The 22,229-nt window shown below is 40.6% G+C and overlaps 1 protein-coding gene and 1 long non-coding RNA gene across 3 annotated transcripts in view; one reads left to right on the plus strand and one right to left on the minus strand.

Moving 5' to 3' along the window:
* Window positions 1–4,335: 4,335 nt before the first annotated feature.
* The window catches only part of LOC142068655 (uncharacterized), a 54,809-nt gene continuing 36,915 nt past the window's right edge, over window positions 4,336–22,229 (plus strand). The window contains exon 1 of one of the 2 annotated variants that reach the window (XR_012664558.1): window positions 4,336–5,000. This is a non-coding gene — a long non-coding RNA (uncharacterized LOC142068655). Of the gene's footprint in view, window positions 5,001–7,612; window positions 8,623–22,229 lie in introns of those variants that run through there. The other variant, XR_012664557.1, reaches the window with a different exon arrangement.
* RBL2 (RB transcriptional corepressor like 2) overlaps window positions 14,851–22,229 on the minus strand; it is a 58,016-nt gene continuing 50,637 nt past the window's right edge. Inside the window, exons 16-22 of the mRNA XM_048870615.2 lie at window positions 21,916–22,199; window positions 21,234–21,410; window positions 21,039–21,110; window positions 20,332–20,437; window positions 18,458–18,663; window positions 17,752–17,916; window positions 14,851–16,843 (exon numbers count right to left, since the gene is read on the minus strand). Coding sequence (XP_048726572.2) covers window positions 16,673–16,843; window positions 17,752–17,916; window positions 18,458–18,663; window positions 20,332–20,437; window positions 21,039–21,110; window positions 21,234–21,410; window positions 21,916–22,199 — 1,181 coding nt within the window. The 3' untranslated portion in view covers window positions 14,851–16,672. The remainder of the gene's footprint in view (window positions 16,844–17,751; window positions 17,917–18,457; window positions 18,664–20,331; window positions 20,438–21,038; window positions 21,111–21,233; window positions 21,411–21,915; window positions 22,200–22,229) is intronic.

The following is a 22,229-nucleotide window of genomic DNA, read 5'->3' on the forward strand; positions in this document are numbered from 1 at the left end:
CCCCATATCATATAGAATTCTTTAATATGTGTTTTTGTTTTTTTAAAGTTGCTAAATGACAAGTTCTCCATTCTAAAAAACCCAAACACCTCCTTAAAAGCAAGGAAACAAATAGTTTAAAGGCATCATAAATCATACACTACTACTGCTACACTAGATTTCTAGATTAAAGCAAGAAGAGACCACTGTGATCAACAAGAGCATAGCCTCTCTTATGCAGGAGGCTAAGACTTGCCTGAATTAATTCCTCTTTGAACTTTTTTTTTAAATCCACTCTTGACTCAAACTCTAATGAGGGATACTACACCACAACTTTTGAGTAGTTGCTCCAATAGGAATGTATCTAGTAGGCAGAAGTGCCTGTTCACTCCCAACACAACTTTAACTCTGACAGATGTATTGAAGCATTTTATCTTGGTAGCTAGGTGCAAATACATATTGGGGGGAGATTGCTTTAAGACATTTTAAGGGCCCTTCTAATGCTGGGTTATGGTGTCTTTCTGAAGTAAATTAGATATGCCCTGAGGCCAGTCTAAATTATATCAGTCTCATGGGTCTACCTGGGGTTTCAGTAGTACCCAAGCCCTGGCATGCCCCCTATACAAGGGCTTGGAAGGGTGGTCCCAGATGTCTTTCTCAGTTCCTGCAGTGTAGGGAAAGCTCCCTCTGCCAACACTGGGTCTTCCAGGGCCTGTGTATGCCATGTAAAGGAGATGGGGCAAGATCTTTCCCTTCTTACTTCCTAAGCAATAATCTGTAAGTGAGATGTTAATTGATGATTTTTTGGGGAAAAGTAACTTGTTTCTCAAAGGGTGTAGATGTGGTGTATCAATTTATGGTGAACTGAAGAGCTGGGTTTGCTTTTGCTCAGTAACAGAATAGTATATCCATAAACCAAGTTCTTTTAAGAAGTGTTTACACTGGGCGTGACTCAAAATACATTATAAAGGGAAGAGCAAAGTTTAAGGTGACTGCTGAAATTGTGTCAGAAGAAAACATGCTTAAAACAGCAATTCTCTGTCAGTGGATAACCTGACACAAGCAAGAGCAGGGTCCATACAGTAGTGTTAGTGAACAGTCTTCATCTGTAGCCAGTGCACAAGCTTCCCAAGAGATTCTCCTGTATTGTAGTTTAAGGTTACTGCTGGGGGAATTCTGCACCACTACACCATGCAGAATTTGCACAGAAATGAATGCATGTAGAATTTATTTCCGCCCCCCACAAATATGAGCTGCTCGCAGCCACTAGGAGCCTCAGGACCTGGCAGAGTCCAGCTTGCTTGCAAATAGACACTTGGGGAGCTGAAGGGTTCCTGGCAGTTGCAGTTCTCAGCATACCCTGAAGGAAGGAGGTGATGTGCAGGAAACTCCATACAAGCCCAGGACCCAGCATCACACTGTTTCTCCCTCTAGATCCCTGGGCTCTCGGAAGGAGGGCATGTGGGTGTCTGGGCTGGGCTCTAGGGAAAGGGGGGTGCAGGTGTCTGGAGTGGGCACCCCATGGCTGGGCTCTGGGGGAAGGGGGCAGAGACACAGGAACTGGGTTGTCATAGGGTTTCTTTAACTCTATGCCTGGGGGAATTTCTTTGTGGCTGTAGTTAGACATACTTGCTTACAGGTATTTTGAAATTACCAAAATAATTGAAACTGGTGTGATTATAGAGTTATTGTGACAAATAAAATGTAGAATTTTTAACTTTTTTGGTGCAGAATTCCCCCAGGAGTAGAAGGTATAAGCCTGTTTTCAGTTTGAAGCCAACAGATGAGTCTGCTTCAAATCAGAATCGATGGGACCCAAACTTAGAAGTCCATTTCTGAAACATATAAAGTAAATTCAACCTCTTCTGCCTTCAGAATAAATACAGCCCTCTTCCAAAGTCAGCGTGAATCTAAAAAAGTGCTTAAAACTAGATGTTTGCTGGAATGTTAGGCATCCACTGCTTATTTCCTCTCCACGAGGACAGGGATATTTAAAGTTAAACTGATAAACCAAGGGCTAAGTAACTGTTAGCTTTTTATGAAGGTAACTGCCATAGTGCTTCCATTGCATGTGCCATAACAAATAATGTTGGTCTTGTACCTCACCCTCCCTGCCTATAAAGGGACTGAGTCAAATGGAGTAATCTCAGGTTCTGTTACAAAAAGTGCTCTTAGTACTCCTCAGTTTGTAGGGTCTTGGTCACACTTTCCTATTTTAACCAGGCACTCTTTCACCCTCCTCCCCCTGCTGTGGGAATGACCTCCCAAAAACTAGATGCCTGATCTGGCAGAGACATATTGGTAACTTGACTCAAGGGAACAGTTGTTGGTTGATCCTTGTGTACACATGTTTGCAAGATTGGGCTTTACACCCTTCATTCTCTATGCCAGGGATTATGAATTTTCCCATCTGTGTAGCCTCTGCTATAGCAGCAGCTGGAAGGTGTACTATGGATAAGGCCCTATCACATTCAGGGTCCAATTTTGGTCAATTTCACAGTCATAGGATTAAAAAATAGCATATTTCATGGTTTCAGCTATTTAAATCTGAAATTTCAGAGTGTTGTAATTGTAGGTGTTCTGACCCAAAAAGGAGGTGTGTCATAAGGTTACTGGGTGGGCTTGCAGTACTACTACCCTTATTTTTGTGCTGCTGCTGGTGGCGGCATTGCCTTCAGAGCTGGGCAGCTGGGGGGTAGCGGCTGCTGGCCAGGAGTTCAGCTCTGAAGACAGAACTGCTGCCAGCAGAAGCAAGGATGGCATGGCATGGTATTGCCACCCTTACTTCGGTGCTACTCCCTGTAGAAAGGGGCTGTCAATCAGCAGCCACCATTCTTTACCTGCCCAGCTCTGATGGGAAACAGCACAGAATTAAGGGTGGTATGGCGTAGTATGGTATTACCACCCTTACTTCGGTGCTGCTGCTGGGAGGATGCCGCATTCAGAGTTGAGTCCTCGGCCAGCAGCCGATGCTCTCCGGCACTCAACTCTGAAGGCAGCACTGCAGAAGTAAGGGTGGCAATACCGTGACCCACCCCCTAAAATAACCTTATGACCCTCCCCATCCACATGTGCCTCTTGGGTCAGGACCCCTAATTTGAGAAACACTTGTCTCCCCTGTGAAATCTGTATAATATAGGGTAAAAGCACACACAAGACCAGATTTCACAATCTGTGAAATGTTTATCATGGCCATGAATTTGGTAGGGCCCTAACTATGGACAAGGCTTGCCTTTTTTACTACATCTCTTTCCCCCCCCCCCATGTGTCTCAGCTACATTAATAAACTGAAACAATAAAAATGCTTTTGCCTCTAATCCAGGGGTGGGCAAATTATGGCCTGGGCACTACATCTGTTCCTCCAGATCTTTTAATCAGGCCCTCGAGCTCCCACTGGGAAGTGGTGTCTGGGGCTTTCCCTGCTCTAGTTCTCCAGCTGCGGAGTGGGGTAGGGGTCTTGCCCCACTCTTCACGGCTCCCAGAAGCAGTGGCATGTCCCTCCTCCTTCTCCTACAAGTAGGGGCAGCCAGAGGGCTCTGCATGCTGTCCAAGCACCGACCCCACAGCTCCCATTTGTCAGGAATTGCAGCCAATAGGAGCTGCAGGGTTGGCACCTGCAGACAGGGCTGCGTGCAGAGCTGCCTGGCTAAACCTCTGCATAGGAGCGAGAGGGGGGACGTGCCACTGTTTCTGGGAGCTGCTTGAGGTAAGCACTGCTCAGAGCCTGTCCCTCCCTGACTCCATCCTGCACCCCTGCCCCAGCCCTGATCCTCAAAACCCCTCGGTCCCAGCCCAGAGACCCTCCTGCACCCCTAACCTCACCCCAGAGCCTGTATCCCCAGCGGGAGCCCTCCCACACCCCAACCCCCAATTTCCTGAACATTCATGGCCTGCCATACAATTTCCAGACCCAGATGGAAACTTTGCCCACCCCTGCTCTAATCTCTTGGACTCAATAACAATCCTTAACCCTTTCTGCCACATTTATACTGTGCTTCTGCTTAGAGGTGAAGAGGGTACAGCATAAATAAGGATGCAGAAGAGTACTGGATAAAAGCTATGAGTAAAAAACTTTCACGTAAGCCAAGTGACTCAGCCACTTTTTTGAAAATGGGATTTAAGTCACTTGACATTTTTGGAATCTCTTCACCGTATGGCTATGTGGAGAAAGAGACCTGCAGAAATTCCTCCTCCCTGACCCCCCTTTGAACATGTTCCTGTCTCCACTGTTTCCATGTCCAGTGCTGTTCTGAAAAGTGCAGCAGAGATGTCTTCCCCTTCCTTCCTGGGCTATGGGGGGGGGGGGGGGGAAACTTCCTGACATGCACAAATTCAGTCAAGTCATTCTAGCGCAGCAGCTCCATGCCACAACTCTTGCCTGGGAAGCTAATGTGTAACTAGCTCAAGCTGACTGTGTTTGGCTTCCAGCTGTAGGAGTTGGGGGGAAAAGGGAGTATTTAATGGCTAGGTTACACACTGACAGTGAAACTGGAATAGTCTCCAATTCCCTGCTCTCATACTGACTTAATATGTCCTTGAGTAAACCATTGCCTTATACTATAAATTAGGGTAAGAATGGATTTCTAGTTCCCACTCACCCCCCCAAAATCCCTACTTACTGTCCAGGATTCCCTAAAACATGGATCTGCATCCTTCTCTATGTAGCAGGGATTGGGAGAGAAGTGCAAAGAACCCCCTTGATAGCTTAGAGAGTTGGGAGTGAAATGAGTTTCTATGAGTTACAGAGCCTACTCCTGTCTGTGCTGCAAGGGCTCGCAGGCAGGTGTTCTCCATCAAAGGTAGCAGGCTCAGCCCTGGTGATTGCTTTTCTAAATGGGAAATCTGTGTCAGCTGGGCTTTTTCCTCAGAACACAGCAGAAGGTGGCTAAGTTTTTGCCCACAGCCCTCATGAAGAGGTTACGTGCTTTGTACACTATCAACATAGGCTTAAGGAGTATCTGCCTTTGTGTCTTCTTTGGAAAAGACAACATACAGCTACTTCGATCCCTCGAGGAAAGGGGGTAAGTAATTTTACTGATAATTAGTTTGTTAAAGAGGGAAGGGCTAGTGTTTTTGGTTAGAACAGAATTGTAACTCCATATTTTGCTCTATTTCAATTTTGAGTGTTCTCCCTGGCTAAAGACCAGGGGGAGGGAGGAAGGAAAAAGTTCCTAGGTAGCACAAAGTAAGAGCTTTCCTTCACATCCATCTTCTACTTCAACTTGTTTTAAAATTTTAAATGGAAAGATAGGCTGTGTAGATGCCATGACTGGATTAATGTCTGTAGAATAAAATATGTATCAGGGATGAAACTACTATCCTAACCAGCTTTTCTTGCTCAAAAGAGGCTTAGTCTATGTAGAAAGTGCAAGGTCTTTGGACTAGAGACTTACAAGGGGTAAATTTTAGTTTGAACAAATGAAAAAGCTATCCTTTCTAGCTCAGTTTTAAACTGTGAAACTCTGTCATTCCTGTCCAACTCCTCATGTGTTTCTCCTTTCTTTCTCTGTTTAATATAGCAGATTACCACATGTTGCACCAGGTAGATATGACTTTAGGAAGGAGATAAGCCTATACTTATACCTAGCCTAGGATCATAATGAACAGCAAAACTAATGTCTCAGCCCAGTTCTAATAGTGGATGAAATGAGTATGCTGAGCCTTACATTTACTAGTTTGGGATAAGCTATTGAGCAGTGTTGTAAACAATCAGAGTAGCAACGATCTTTGTGTTAAACGCTAAATGTGCATTGAAAATATTTCTGGAAACATACCCAATATGTGTGTGGTGTGCATGAGTAACTACCTGTCTTTAAGCTTAAAACCTCTAAGTGTAGTTTCTCTTCTGTTCACTCTACCTCTTCCAGAACTAGGGAAGTTGTGGGGGGAGGACCATTGTGATTTCTAGTCTGTTGCCTTAGCCACAAAAATATGGTTCCTAGAGCATGAGAATGGCCCAACTGGGTCAGATCAATGGTCTGTCTACCCCAGTATCCTGTCTTCTGATGCTTCAGAGGGAATGAAGAGAACAGGGCAATTATCAAGTGATCCAGCCTTGTCCACTCCCAGCTTCTGGCAGTTGGAGGTTTAGGGATACCCAGAGCAGGGGTTGTGTCCTTGACTACCCTAGGAAACAGAGGGTTATTAATAAGGCTACCTTTTAGTCATGGGTATTTTTAGTCATGGGTATTTTTAGTAAAAGTCACTGGCAGTAAACAAAAATTCACGGCCTGTGACTTGTCCATGACTTTTACTATATATCCTTGACTAAATCTTGGCGGGGGGAGGAGGAAGAGACAGTTCCTCCAATAAAGAATTGCTCAGGTGTGGAAATCTCCCCCATATCTTCTGCAGTGAAGATTAATGCAAAACATTAATTTAGCTTCTCTGCTATGGCCTTGTCTTCCTTGAGTGCTCCTTCAGCATCTTGATTATCCAGTGGCTCCACTGATTGTATGGCAGGTTTCCTGCTTCATATGTACTTTTTTTTTTTTTTTTTAAAGTTTGCTGTTTTTGTGTCTTTTGCTCATTGCTCTTCAGATCCTTTTTTTTTTTTTTTTTTTGGCATGCCTAGCTCAGCCTCCATTTTCTTAAAGAAAGAAGTCTGCCTAACGCATTAAGGAAATATTTCCCGATGAGTAAAACTTTGCATTTGCTTAGTTTCATTCCATACTCCTTGGTATCCTGACTCTCAAACACTTTGCCAGCGTGATTAATGGAAGGTCTATTGCGTGTATGTCTAAATTTAGTGCTTTTCATCTTTTCTTATGTCATTCTCTCTCTAACTGAAAGACACAGCTGATCAATTGCCTGCTGCTAGGGGAATCCGCAGAATTGTGTGCAATGTTCTTTAAGTGTAGCTTCAACAGTGCAGTGTTGCACTTGTAAAGATTTAAAGATGTAATTCTGGCTCTCATTTTCTTTTATATTGAATTACACAGTCACCCTTTGTCCCTTAACATGGTTTGGTCTTTCTTTTCTATTCCATTTGGCACTGCCCTGGAATATCAGCCTGCACTGTTAGCCAGCTGGTAAATGCAGGGGATAAATCTCAATATTGATACCAAAAATGGTTAATACAATTATAACTTATTCTTTTTGTAGTGACCCATTATTACACTTGCTAATGCCTTTACTAAATTTTAAAAGATAACTACAATTATGTTTAGAGCCATGATGCTTGGAGAATATGACAATACTTATTATTTTGGTGACTTGTTTTATTAATTGACATATCAAGCTAACAAAGATATTCCAGGAGGTTTCTGTCAACTAGTGACAAGCCAAGTGTCAGGGAAGATAACACCTCTTTAGCTGTAAAAATATGTTTATTACACCCAAGTGTCTTACACAGACCCTAAAATTCAGCTTTTAATTGTTAGTTATAAATGACAGGCTCTCAAGGCAAACAGACAAAAAATTTCCTCTCAAAGAACAGGACATGTCTCTTGTCTAAAGTTGGTGTAGATATCTTAGCTCAAAATATGAACTTCCAATATTTTTGTGTGTTAGAAATTCCTGACTTCAGAAACATGCAGTGCTGCAAGAAGGGGGTGATACATGGAAAGTTGTAAAATTGAGCTTTCCTTTATCCTCTTCCCTCCCCGCCCTCCCCCCCCCCCCCCCCCCCGCAAGGAAAAACCTCTAGTTAAACCTCTGCAGAGTTCTTGCTGAAAGTAACTAACTTGTTTTGTAAGCACTCTGTAAGCCTTCAAACTTCTAGAAAACCTTGATTGGCAAATGTTTTACGGAAGACATTGGTTACGCCTAACAAACTCCTACTTCTCTCAGTAATGCAAACCTTATAATCTTTTTAGATGCTTAAAGATGACAAGCCTCTTAAAATGTAAATTTACAAAACATTTGCAAATATACATGTTATTTAAATGCAACCATTTGATATAATTTCCATAATGTTGTGAATAGATGCATAAATATATGAATGTAATTTGAGATAAGACTAGTTATTAGTACAAATAGCCAATATTCTTATTAATTGGGGAACAAATTTGTAATCTAGTGATACTTGAAGCAATTTCTTCACCCAACTCAGAGTTCTCTCCAAAGATTCAAGAAACAAGGACAGTGACTTCCTTAATGGCTAGTCAAGTTTAAAGACTCTGAGTTGTCTTAAAGATCTGTTTTGAGAATCTGACTTGAGAATGATGTGGACTTAATTGAAGCAGAATTTCAACTCCTCTTAAACTCTGATGGAACTGAAGAAATATCTTAAAATGATATCTTAAAATTAAAATATCAAAATTTCTAAAGGTATTCTCAGAATTTTCAACCACAAGAAACAAAAGCAATAAGGAGAATACTGCATATATATTAAACAGATGACATAATCATGAGTGATCTTACTAAGTCCAACCCACAAAGGCATTGAGCTGATGAGAGCAGTTAACTTTAGACACACCCCTGAGAAGAGTTGTGCTGGCCTCCTTTCATGAAATTTTAGGAAAGAGACGGCTATAGGGTCTCTGAATTGAGAGAGCCAGCAGCTCCTGCTGGTCTGATATCCCTCAACTGCATACAACAGCCTCTCGCCTCTTTTCAGCTGTTCTACAAGCAAGACAGCTAAGGAAAAATAGCCACACAGCAACTTTAAGAAGCATCGACCTTAGACTTCAACAAGAATTGGTAAGATGGAAGTTAGCCAAAGCACTGACAAAGAATTAACATTTCAATATTCCATTAAAATCATTACAAGAAAAGTTTATTGTAACTTGCGATATTAATCTATCACCAAATTCTTTAGCCCATTTATTCTTGGTGGGAAGATGGAGGCTAACCAGGGGTAAGCAGAGAAATTTTGGGTTTGAATGCTGATTTAAGATTCTTTTAATTTTTAGTTAGTTTGCCTGTTACAAGAAAGCTACTTGACTATCTTCTTAAGTTAATAACTTAACCCTGTGAAATCAATTTAAGTATTTAAGATTACTCACCTTTATTTATAAACTGTCTAGGTTATCCAGAATAAACCAAACAGGACTCCTGTGCCCTTAAATTAAATTATTTTCCCCATCTATAGACTGTTATTTGAGAGACACTAAGATGGTACTCACTACTAATTTTGGTTGTCTTGTACCAAGAGAAGACCATCCCTGCCCCAGCAAGCCATACAGAAAGGATTGTAACTGAAGTGACCATTATGTTGTATTTTTAATCTTAAAATAAAATAGTTATACTTAATTGATTATTTTGCATACCTTTTAATTGGTGTGGTAATGAACTCCATGTGACTAAAATGGTGGCTGTCAATCCCTGAATTGGCATGCAAAGAGATTTGGCTCTTACCATATCTTGTTTCTCTAGAGTATACGTTTTCAGTAATTTTGGAATAACGTTATTTGGCATTCGACACTTTCAGTCCTACATAGGTTATGACAACCTCTTTTTGCCTGTTCTCAGTGGTGTTTGTGACAACTCTCAAATTAAGAGGTGCTTTGCAAGCTTTACATTGCAATCATATTAGGGTTTGTCCAATTTTGGGCTTCTGAACTTTGACTAGTGGCCAAAGTCTATATCCTCTTCTTTAAAGTAGAAATGAAGTAATTGGTGTGGATTCTAGTGATCCTGTACTAAAAGCTTTAAACTGAACAGGGCCAAATGCAATTTTATTGAGACCTGCTCAGAAAAGAGTTGGTGTGTTTGTGGTTTTTTTTGGGGAAGGGAGCTGTGATGTGTTAGTGTCTTAATTTACTGGCCCAAGGTATAGCTTATCCAGGTCTTGAGAACAGTGCCTCATTCTTTACTGGTGTTTGCAGTTTCATTCAAGCCTGTAAGTCCACCAATGTCAGAAAGGGAGTTTTTCACAACTTAGAATTGTGTATGGAGGTAAAAACGGATCTGAAACGCTCTTGACCAAACACACAGTGTTGTACAGGTTTCCTGGGGAGATTGGACCATTTCATTAAATTGGAAATGGAACGTACAGACTCCAAATTTGTGGCTTCTAAACAATTGCAAGGCTTTGGAGGGCTTATCAGTCACATAGGCAAGGTAAATCTCTCCAGCCCAATAGGTAGAGGACTTACACCTGTTACTCCATGAGCAGTTTCAAGCCCCAGCCCCCTGTGAGGTTGGAAGGGGTGGTGAGTGCCAAGTACCTTTCTACAGACTATATATTTTTAGTAATATTGGGGATAAATAAGAAATGGTACCAGTTTAGGGTACCCCCCGCCCATTAGTCACATGGGGTTCTTGGTATGCCTTAGGGAACACCAGGATTAGAAACAAGCAGAATAATCATGAATATTCTTAATAAATGAATTCTTTGCATTAGTCTTCACAGCTGAGGGAGATTCCCAAACCTGAGCCATTCTTTTTATGTGACAAATCTGGGGAACTGTTCCAGATTAAGGTGTCAGTAGAGGAGGTTTTAGAACAAATTGATACATTAAATAGTAATAAGTCACCAGGACCAGATGGTATTCACCCAAGAGTTTTGAAGGAACTCAAATGTGAAATTGCAGAACTACTAGCTGGTTATGTAACCTGTCATTTAAATCAGCTTCTGTACTAGATGACTGGAGGATAACTTAATGTGATGCCAATTTTTAAAAAAGGCTCCAGAGGGTGATCCCAGCAATTACAGGCTGGTAAGTCTGACTTCAGTACTGTGTAAATTGGTTGAAACTACAGTGCAGAACAGAATTATGAACATAATTTGTTAGAAAAACCATGTTGACTCTTCCCTAAAGGGAAATCATGCCTCCCCAATCTACTAGAATTCTTTGAGGTAATCAACAAGCATGTGGACAAGGCTGATACGGTGGATATAGTGTACTTAGATTTTCAGAAAGCCTAAAGCAAAGTAAGCTGTTATGGGAGAAGAGGGAAAGTCCTCTCATGGATTGGTAACTGGTTAAAAGATAGGAAACAAAGGGTAGAATAAATGGTCATTTACCTCTCTCCATTCTGAAAACTAGCATTGTCCTTCAGGGGCCTGTACTGGGACCAGGGGTAAACAATGAGGTGGCAAAATTTGCAGATACAAAATTACTCAATAGTTAAGTCTAAAGCAGACTGGGAAGAGCTACAAAAGGATCTCATGTGACAGAGCAACAAAATTTCAGATGAAATTCAATGTTGATAAGTGTAATGCACATGGGAAAATATTCCCAATTATACATAAAAATGATGGGGTGTAAATTAGCTGTTACCCCTCAACAAAGAGATCTTGGAGTCATTGTGGACAGTTCTCTGAAAACATCCACTCAAAAAAGTTAATGTTGGGAATCATTAGGAAAGGGATAGATAAGACAGAAAATATCAAAAGCCTCTATATAAATTGATTGTATACCCACCTCTTGAATACTGTGTGTAGATCTGGTCGCCCCATCTCAAAAAAGATATATTGGAATTGGAAAAGGTTCAGAAAAGGGCAACAAAAATGATTAGGGGTATGGAATAGCTTCCATATGAGGAGAGATTAATAAGATTAGGACTTCTCGTCTTGGAAAAGAGATGATTAAGGGAGTGGGCAAACTTTTTGGCCTGAGGGCCACATCGGGATTCAAAAACTGTATGGAGGGTGGGGGTAGGGAAGGTTGTGCCTCATCAAACTGCCTGGCCCCCGCCCCTTCCTGCCTCCTCAGAATCTCCCACCCATACAACCCCCCCGATCCTTGTCCCCTGCCCGCCCGCTCCTGGAACCCAGAACGCTGGCAGCATGGTGAGCTGAGGCTGTGGGGGAGGGGCTGGGGGCTAGCCTCCCTGGCCATGATGGATCTGGCCTATGGGCCGTAGTTTGCCCACCTCTGTGATAGAGGTCTATAAAATTATGAGTGGTGTGGAGAAAGTAAATAAGGAAGTGTTGTTTACTCCTCCTCAACACAAGAACCAGGGGTCACCAAATGAAATTACTAGGCAGCAGGTTTAAAACAAGGAAGTATTTCTTCATGCAACAGAGTGGAACTCCTTGCTAGAGGATGTTGTGAAGGCCAACAGGGTTCAAAAAAGAACTAGATAAGTTCATGGAGGATAGTTCCATCAGTGGCTATTAGCCAGACTGGGGCAGGGATGCAAAACCTTTCTCTGAAGTATCCCTAGACTTTGTTTGCCAGAAGCTAGGAATGGGCGACAGGGTAATCACTTGATGATTACTTGTTCTGTTCATTCCCTCTGAAGCACCTGGTATTGGCTACTGTCAGAAGACAGGATACTGAGCTGGATGGACCATTGGTCTGACCCAGTATGGCTGTACTTAGGTTTTTAAATTGAAGAAACAGACTAAAAACACAAGCAATAAAACAATGGTTACAATCTCTTCTGCATGTCCCTCTGTGGAGAGTTTTCAATAAAGATTATACCTTAAGAGGGATATGTTGTGGTGGAAAACACTTCTTTAGGTGAACTAAAACCTAATGAGGATATTCCCCAAACCAGCTGTGGGTCCTGTCTCAATGTATCCTACATAGATATCTCAACTGGCTAATATAGATGGGGAAAGGAATTTAATTTGAGTTGGTGACTCCTATTTGGTTTTGCTTGGATATCTTAGGAAGTTTATAAGTGAGCAAAGGTTAGTGATCTTAACTAAGAAGGCCTGGGAAACCAGAGACTCATCTAAATAGATTACTTAAAAGAAGTGGAAGAGTTCAGACATAATGAATAGTCTGAATCTTTCATTTAAACTATATCCCAAATTTCTGTTCACCCAGGTTAGCTGATGTACTACCCTATCTGGTGTTTAATGGGAGAGGCACCTTAAATGATGGCATTGCAATATTTTTCTTGAAATGTTTTTAATCCTTTGGCAGTGCTTGTGTGAAGGCCAGCTCACCAGTGGTACTGAGGTCTCGGTGATGTCATGTTGCAGCAGTAGTGCTTGGCTAAAAAGTTTCTGCTTCTTGCTGCTGTTCACTCACTTGTAAAGGTGTTGAGATGAAATAACTGTCTGAACCAAGACTGTGTGCAAGAGAGTCTAAGTGTAAAGCTGTGTCTTAGTTCAGATGAATTTATGATAGTTTCCATAGTCTCACTGAAGGTGGAAGACGCACCTCTTCTAGAGATTTAGCAGCTATTTGAATTAATCCATCAGCTGCTGTCACCTCACATGCTAGCATCTTCTGCTCCTGAATATGCAGCAAGGTCATAATTATATTGCTTTTGTCTTTGTGGTAGGGAAATTCTCAGAGCCTTTTAAAAGATAATTTAACTTTTTGTTTGTTCAGTTCATTTTCTGAGATCCCTTTAGTTCCCTCTGGATTCCTCAAACTTCCAAACCCTATGAAATCCTAACTCCTTCCTGTGTCTACTTTTAAATTATTATTAGTCATGTAAATATAAATGCTTATCAAATAAGGCATGGTCTTGCCATTTCTTAAGAATCCTTAGTTTGTTCTGGTCTTTTTGAGTTTGGTAAAGAGTGGCTGAAGCATTGCCGGATAGATAACTAATCCTGCCCATTAACAGCTTATCAGTTATATCATATGACTTCAGTGTATTTTTACATAAAACATCTTACCCTTCACCAAACAAGGTATAGTGCAGCTATTCTAGGAAGGGCTTGCATTTAGATACAATGTGTAAATAAGCTTCCTTTCAGATGTTTATCTTAAGCACTGGAGGGACACACAGGCTTTCAACAATTGAAGAGGAAACATGAGTTGGAAAACATTTTACAAAAGATATGGGTTACTTCTAACCATTAATGTTCTCAAAGTTTGAAGTGTCTATGAACAAAATCAGTTTAAATAAGGATATTTCTAGACTTCCTTGTGGGGGGTTACAACTGAAGATTTTTCTCTTTTACAAAGAGGCCCGCTTTCATGGCTTAGGATGCTTTATCAGAGCTATAAACCAATAAAGAATATCCTCCCACCTTTATACAAGCAGGTCTCTTTCTGAAACAAATCCTAAGTTTATTTTCTTAAGATACAGATCAGGTCTATACTACTCTGTCTTGTACAAGGAAGGTGCCCTGTTGGTTTGCCTTTTGACCTAATGGCTCCTAGATTTACAGTTTGTAATTAAAGGTTCCTGTCAAATATTCTATACAAGGCACAAATCATAGCAACACTTACTGATGTTTTTAAAGAAAATGTTATAAAGCTCTGCATTCCAAAGTCAATTTAAACACCTGTTGGAGGTAATAAATATAGTCTTGACAGATTTCCTTAAATAGTGCATTTCAATAAAAATAGCTTCTAGTATTGTGGTTGCTCTATTTCCCAAGCATCTGGTGTATGAAATTACTGAACTTTTCAGAGTAGCAGCCATGTTAGTCTCTAAGGTGCCACAAGTACTCCTTTTCTTTTTGTGAACTTTCAGAGATACTTGCAATTAAAGGTAAGATTGTATGCAACCTACCATACATGGCATCAGTAGTCAGGTCTAGCCCTTAAGCTCCTGTGGCTGAAGCAGCAGTGGTTTTATTTCCCCTGTTGCATGATGCCTCTCCTGGGGTGCGGGAAGGACTCTGGCTCTCATTTGAACAGTCTCTACCATTGAATAGTATCAAAACACTATCACCACTGCAGGATCTGAGTAACAGTAGTGACTCTGAACAGAGCTGCTAGTTTTACTAGATTGCTAAGTAGCAGAGAAAGACAGCATTACACAGATTCACCTTTAAAATGTGAATCTGTATGTTTCTTAGTGGCCACAGCTAAGTAGACTTGTAAATTGTAGAGGTACAGTCAGGATTTCATCCGTACTAGCTGCAACATGATGCTGTAGCATTCTATGGCTGTCCAGCCAAAATAATATATTCATAATAGCCCCATAGCCATCTGTATGGCTTGTCTCCGCTCAGAAAAAGCCACCAGTTGGGGCTTGGGTGACAGTTTCTCTTTCTTCATGCAGAGGCACAAACCAGTGATTCTTTGCCCACAGGAAATTACATCAGCTAACATTCAGTACTTGCGATGTTTATAATGTCTTTATTGAAAAATACACTTCAGACAAAGTAAGGTACAGTATTGTAATAAGAATCTGACAGTTCATAAATATTTTTACAGAAACACTCAAAACCGCTGTTGAATCTTTGTTATGCATGTTAAAAAACAAGTTACTGGTTAACTTTTGTTTTATTTTAATTCAATTTAAAACTGAATTAAATCCTAATAGTTTTCCATTCTAATCATTATTGAAAACAAGGAATTTAAGTAGCTGTTTAACAAATCTTGAAAGTGATATATGCTGTATTAGTGGTCAACAATACTCTCCTCTACAGGTCAATCACTCCCCTGCCACACAAGTACATATTCTACAGCCCAGATCTGAGGCTGTGCTGTGCCAGCAGAGTGTCAATGAAATTTGTCTCACTTTTCACAGCTGACTTAGCATTGCCTGCACAGGGCTATTTTTTTTTTTTGGGCGGGGGGGGGGGTTAATTGTACCCTGCCTTGTACATGGCCCCCACCACCTGGGGCAATTAAATAAAAAGCACAGGGAGGAACGCCCTATAGTTTAAGAACTGCTGCTTTAATGCTTCCTCAGTAATAGATGTACTTAGAAACATGTCAGCATGTTTCTAAGTACATTTTCCAGATTTATTATATGCATCAGTTTTCGGGAGAAGAAATGGCACCTTCATTGGACTAGACTTAATCAAAAGACATTTTTAAAAAAGCCAAATTGAATATAATGCACAAGAAAGATACGGCTACCATCAAAAAAATGATTCTGGATATTGAGTTTGAAAAAAAGCAAACTTCCCCTAGCAGTACTTGCATACACACAAAGAATTAGTTTTAGCTTAACATCATTTACTGACAGGGTATCTAGGGGATGTCATATAAATAGGAAGTCATCACTTTAATACAGAAAAACACATTTTAAGCCTCAGCCATTTGAAAAATATTTACATTCAAAAAGTGCCATTGCAAATATACAGCAAAACTAACTTGTTTTTTAAAATTTATGCTTCACAGCCCTATCAAAAGTGCCTCCCCTTGAACTTGAGTTCACTTTAAAACATTGCACAGCTAAAAAATGCATTAACAGAATTGCCTACACAGCAAAGTGCCCATACATTAAAACAAAACAACCTGATCCTGAAGAGAATCTGTTTAGGTAATTTCATAAGGTATTCTTTCCCTACCTCATAAAATTTTTTTTCCCAGTCTGCTCTGAAGTCCAAACTGGGCTGTCAGCATTCCTCACTGTAGCACTAGAGATCATGGGTCATCCCTACCACAGAAACAAAGCTTACACATGAGTAATTTGAATATCTTGGTGCAATACTCCTGGATCTGACCAGTAATAATGACTTGCTAGTTACAGCAAAAAGAATAGTAAAGCACCAAGTAAAACAGTGTATGCAGCTGGGGGCTAAACCCTGTACACAAAATTCCTATCACAAGCTAGGAAACTATATTGAGTACATTGTCTCAGCAATAAATATCAAAATAGTTTAGAAAGCAATTTAATTAAAAACTTGCATGTGTCCTCATAGTAAAGCACAGCATATAAGCCATGCCTGGGGTTAGCCTCAGAGGTGGAAGTATGACTTTAGCGATGTGCTTGACCACAATAGGACAAAGTATGCAGCATCAGTCTCCACTCCCCTTTATGGGAGAGTTCAAAGACTCAATGCCGTCTAAAAGGAGATTTCTGTTTGAAGGTCAAATACTACCATTTTCAGCTTGGAAGATGCTCAGCATTCACCTCCTCAAAACAGAATGGCCAGGGACAGATGAAGAAAGAGTATCTGCTCTGGAACACAAACAATTGACTAAACTCAGTGAGAACCTCTATCATTTGCTACATCTTGTAATCTTCTTAGTAGAGCAGTGTGATTCTCCTGACAGATCCGTTTGGCTGGTGATTCAGTACCATCTTCCAAGAGAATGCCTCTTTTCTTTGTGGGGGTCTCTCCAGTTCTAATCATGCTGTTAATCTCGCTCAGCCTCTGAAACATAATCATAGCAAGAATAGGAAATGTGGATATTCACAGGTTCATAGGATGATTCTAAAGTAAAACCCGTCTCTTTTCCAACCTTGCATATGGGGAGAATGTCATTCACTGACAGACTGAGTAGCCTTGACAAGGATTCCATATTGGTTTGTTACTCTCATGTGCACCAAAGCATGACCATATATAAACTTTGAAGGAAGCCGTGAGTTTCAAATCTACACCATTGGAGGGTATCAGTCTATCATGAGCATTAATTTAGGTCTATTTATTCCAGCATTATCTTCTCCCTTCGTTGTAACCCCTATTCCTGCTATGTCCCCTTCCACTACTGTAACTAGCCTGTATCATTATTGGCATGTCAAACACTACATCATTTTCTCCCCTTTATCGTTGCTTTTCTGTTACTATGGAACTTGTTGGAGTGAAATGTCTAAGGAGAATGTTCTCTCTAGTCTGGGTCACTGTCTTGCTAGGGTTTTCAGTTACTCCGTGTGAAATCTATGAATAAAAATACACTATCATATTTCATGTGCATCAGCTCCCTATTCTCAGTCATTATTTTCTCTTTGGATAGTGCGCTGTAGAGTTACTCCCTAGCTTGCCATATACTAAGTCCCATTTTCAAAAGTGACTTAGTCATTTAAGTGTAACAGAAAAGGCAGTTTAAAGCACTCTAATAACTGCATGTGCAACTTTGCAGGCGCAATATTTATTTATAGGCAAAAACAACAGCACTTGAGAGCTAGCTATGTGAATGCACCCGCAAATCTCACATCTCTCTACATGTCTTTTTTTTTTTTTAACTTGCAAAAAGGGATGCTACATTAAGGGCTCTAAAAATAATACAACTCTCTCCCTCCTCCCCCCCCACAATTTTTGGAATATTAACCATTTACTCTTACCTTAGAGGGGCTGCTGCTGAAGTAGTAGAATATTTTCTCTCGCGGAGGAAGTGTAGACTCATTTTTGTGTGGTGAGATGTAGACTGAGTGATTCTGAGACAGCTGAATTCTGCGGGGGGAGCCAATTCTTACAAATGGATAAGGAGATAGTGGAGGAGCATCAGTCTGTTAAGGTAAAAGAACAAATCAATCACTACCACTTTTTCAACAGAGAGACTAGTGTAGACATAAGGTCCTTGACTTTTTTTTTTTAAATGCAAATGGATGATCCAATTTACTCTATCCCGAAACATGGTAACAGATACTGTAATCTTTATAAAGCACAACGCTACTCTTCTTCATCAGAATTCAGAGATGCATACTTCACTGAAGGGGGAGGGCACTTTCTTCCTCTTGAATACGAAAAATACAGTTTGGTATGGCACCAAGGATCTCAAAATTCTTTTATGAACAATTAAAGCCCCCTCCATCCTGGAAGATAGGGTAAGTACAAATGCTTATTCTCTGCTGCTACCCTTTCTTTTTTTAAAGTGAAAAAAACACCTCTCTCATGGTTGCTAATTGCAACGCAGGTGAGGTGGCAAGAGCACTTTTACTATGTGTAAGAACACCACACCAACAGCAGTTGGTCCAATAAAAGATGTTACCTCACCCACCTTATTGCTCTAGTTTTTATTTACTAATGAAGGTAATTAAGATCACTTACAGCATTGGTGGAAGAGTACTTCAGGGCAAATTCTTTCATGTGTTCAATATAGATGTTGTTATAGAACCGAATAAGGTCCCCTCGCTCCTCCTCTTCAATATCACTGTTTGTGCCTGTCAGTCGTGTGGGAGTCGGGGGTGCACTATTCGGCTGTGGTACTGGCAGGGTGCTGCTAGATCTCATGACAGGACTAGAGTCTCTGCTAGCTGGAAAGGGAAGAGTAACATTACAACCCTCTTATCTGGCCATTACTATTAAATGCATTTCAGAGTCACTTCAGCACCAGTTGGTGCTCTTATTAAAAAACAAAAAACACACATTAAAATTGTTTAAGCTCTACGGTTGGCTGCACGTTCATCCTGTGGGAAAATACTGCACACAAAGGGACAGAATTAAGGTTGGGTGGGCAACTATTAAATCTGGTATTTTCTAACGGTGAGTGCTTGATACTGCAACCTAAATGTTCTTTTAACTTGGAAATTACCTTTTTCAAAATTTTTTTTTAAAAGAAAAGTTTAAAAAAAATGTGCAAGCGTATCAAGCCCCACCTTCCCACAACTACTTCATAAACAAGGTTTGATCACTGAAGCTCCAGGGCAGACATTAGCTAGAAGCAGCAGAAAAGGGGAGGGAGAAAGAGAAGGAATGGACCACTGAGTCCTGGGGTGGCTGGTGGGCCATATACCCACGCTTGTTCTTACCTCCGCTCTCTTCCACTCCCTTGTTGATGAAATTTTGAAGCATGAACTACTCAAAAGTCACAAGCAGCCTTGAAGATGGACACATTAGGCACCCTAAATCTAGGGATCACTACCAACATCCTCTATAGCGATGTTCATGGGGCGGTGCGATGGCGTTAAGTCCGAGCACGTAAGCATCAATTTCTTTGTGCTTTAGAAAAAGTTGTACCTGCACTCAGGGAATGGATGTTCAGATTAGGCCAAAGCAGGGGGCCCTGAGAGAGAAGTCCCTGACATGTGGATGGAGAATTTTTCCTCCTGTCATGCTAATGTAAATGGGGTATTCCTATGTTCAAAGAGAAAGTTAAGGGTCATGGGGCGTGTGTGCAGTGAGAACACCTCCCAAGGGCAAATGGACTTTGAGTGAATGTTTTTTTCAGTTCTCTTAGAGATGGTGCTGGCCTGCCTCAATTCTTGCTAAGGCGATCTCGCAATTAAACTCTAGTTTTTCTCTAGACCTAGAAAAGAAAGAGGAGGCTGCTGCACTTACATTTAACCCCAACTACTTATAAAGGCAGCCTGAACACGAGTAACCACTTTTGATACTTGCTGGTATTCATTTTGTCTGGGGACAGTTTACTTTACAGGGGAGTCTTCTGCAGAACAGCACTAACTGGTGCATCAGACTAGTGGCTTATGGGTCTGCCAGCACACATCGCTTCAGACAAGAGTGGGGGTCGACTGCTATAAAAACCCAAGCCAAACCTGAGGGAGACTGGCTGGGTTAGGGACAGCAAATATCAAAAAAAGCCTCTACTTGTTCGATAGAAATTCTCCTGAGTTGTAGTCATGAATGATGGGGGTTTAATTGATGTTATACTCAGCTGTAGAGACAAAACTGTAAAGGGCAGCTCCAGTATCGAGCAAATTTACTTGGAGTTAAATTCTGCAGCTGTCTTGTTACTGAAATATTACCATACCTGTCTAAATTTAAAATAGCTGGTTGCCCAAGAATTAAACCATTTGATTTTTACTACTCTATTTTGAGGTAGTGAAATCCATACATGAGAAGTGGTTGTTCAAATCTTCTTTGAAGCTAGATAAAACACTTCCTTTCCCCAGGATTAACATTAAGATGACAGTTCTCTTAATGGGGGAGGACTAGTTCACATACAATTGTTTGGAATCACTTACTTCTATCTTTACTCCTCTCTGTTGGGGAATTCTGCTGGATACTGCTATCACTGCTGCCAGAACGATGGCGTGGTCTTCTGCCCTTTATCAAGACGGCCCGATATACCTGCAAAAAGCCAAAGAGATAAACAAATTGAAGGAAGCCATATATGCAAGCAGCAAAGGGTTTGTATGAAAGATCAGTACTTGTTAAAGAGATGTTTTTATTACAAGAAAAACTAAAACAATATTGACTATCCCAATATACATCCTTAGAAAAGAATATTTTTGCAGCCTAATTTTTTAACCCTTAATACCATATATTTAAATGCATCTTCCTATTTATTTACAAGAATATCACCAATGAGGGCACTATACCTTAGGTTTTAAATGAAGACATTTAGAATCTAAACCAAGTTTTGTCAAACAGCATGTAGTTAAGAATTTTGGATTTAGCCATCCTCCTCTTCAAAAACTACTAAAAGGTATTGGCAACCTGCACTGTACCAAGCAGGATTTATGGAGTTTAAATTTTGGGGAAATAAATGGAATCCTCTTGGAACAAAGGAATTTATACCATTTCAGTGTTAAATTCCACTAGTGAAGATTAAAGGTTGTTACTCTAGATTCCCTTTCATGGAATATACCTGAAGATGGTAGCTACTATAAGTAATTGAGGGGCTCAGTAAAAATATAAACCCCATTACTTCAATATTAATTGTACTTACATGACTCCTTGCTTGTGGTTGGGTCCTATAGCAGCGCATGATGTTCTGAAAGGACTTATCTTCCTTTGTAACCTAAAAAAAGACAGTTTTTTTTATTGGGTGGGGAAATGCAGCTGCCTTACACTACTAGTAATCCAGATAAATTTTGTTTTACTGTTATGAATAAAAAGCAGATGTGTATTTTATTCATCTTACCTTAGCCATTACATAAACGGCACACATTAACAGCTGGTCTAAATGTCTGTCCATCATGAGCTCAGGGCACTGTACCAAGGAAAACTCAAAACATGTCCAGATTTTCTTCCTCAACTCATCAGAAATATCCAGTTTGACACAGAGATCCCGCAGCCGAACACTTGCTAAGTGATAAACCTTTTGGAAGGAAGAGCATTGATTAGGACAAAATCAAGCTCTTTAAACGTACATGGCTTTCTAAACATAAAACTTTATCCACTATAGTAATTAATGAAAAGGAAAGCTCAGCATGTTTTTTTAAAATATGAGCTGTTTAAGACCTCAGATCAATAGGCAGCATGTATGTGTACAATAAAATGTCCATTTTAAACCAAATTTGGAAACTAGTTCCTCTTGCTTGCCTGACAAGACCTGGGTTCAAGACTGTTTTTCCCTTGTAACAACCAACACCACAGATTTAAACCAAAGAAGGAACACGCTGTGTTTTAAGTACTTATGATACTAACGCCTACAGGAGAAATATGACTCTGAACTCCAAGTCCTGGTAGGCAAGTAAATAGTTTTCAAAAAATTGGTTTTAATATATAAACAGCCTGTTACTAATTAAACAATTTTACATTGTTCTGTATGTTTCCAGTAAAGCCCATGCTGCAGTGACATGACATTTCATAGTGGAAGGTACCTTTCTAAAGAAGAGACACAGAGAGCCAGTCTTTCGGGGTTTGCTGCTGCTGATAGTAGAGAACTGCTGGTTTTGTCTTTGTTGGTCTCCAGGAGGAGAGATCTGTTGAACTGCAACTTGGCCTGGTAACTGAAGGGCCGCCCCACTCATCTGAGTGTTAAGGGTACCACCAGCCAGGGTCTGGGCACTGAGTGGCTGGATGGAGCCAGAGACAGCTTGAGCCTGGCCACCTACATTTACCTGAACTGGGAAGAAAGTTATTCCTCCATTTTCATTGGCAATGCCTGTAATTAAACGGAAATGAATTCAGTAAT

The sequence above is a fragment of the Caretta caretta genome, chromosome 12, assembly GCF_965140235.1.
Source record: "Caretta caretta isolate rCarCar2 chromosome 12, rCarCar1.hap1, whole genome shotgun sequence".
Taxonomy (NCBI): domain Eukaryota; kingdom Metazoa; phylum Chordata; order Testudines; family Cheloniidae; genus Caretta; species Caretta caretta.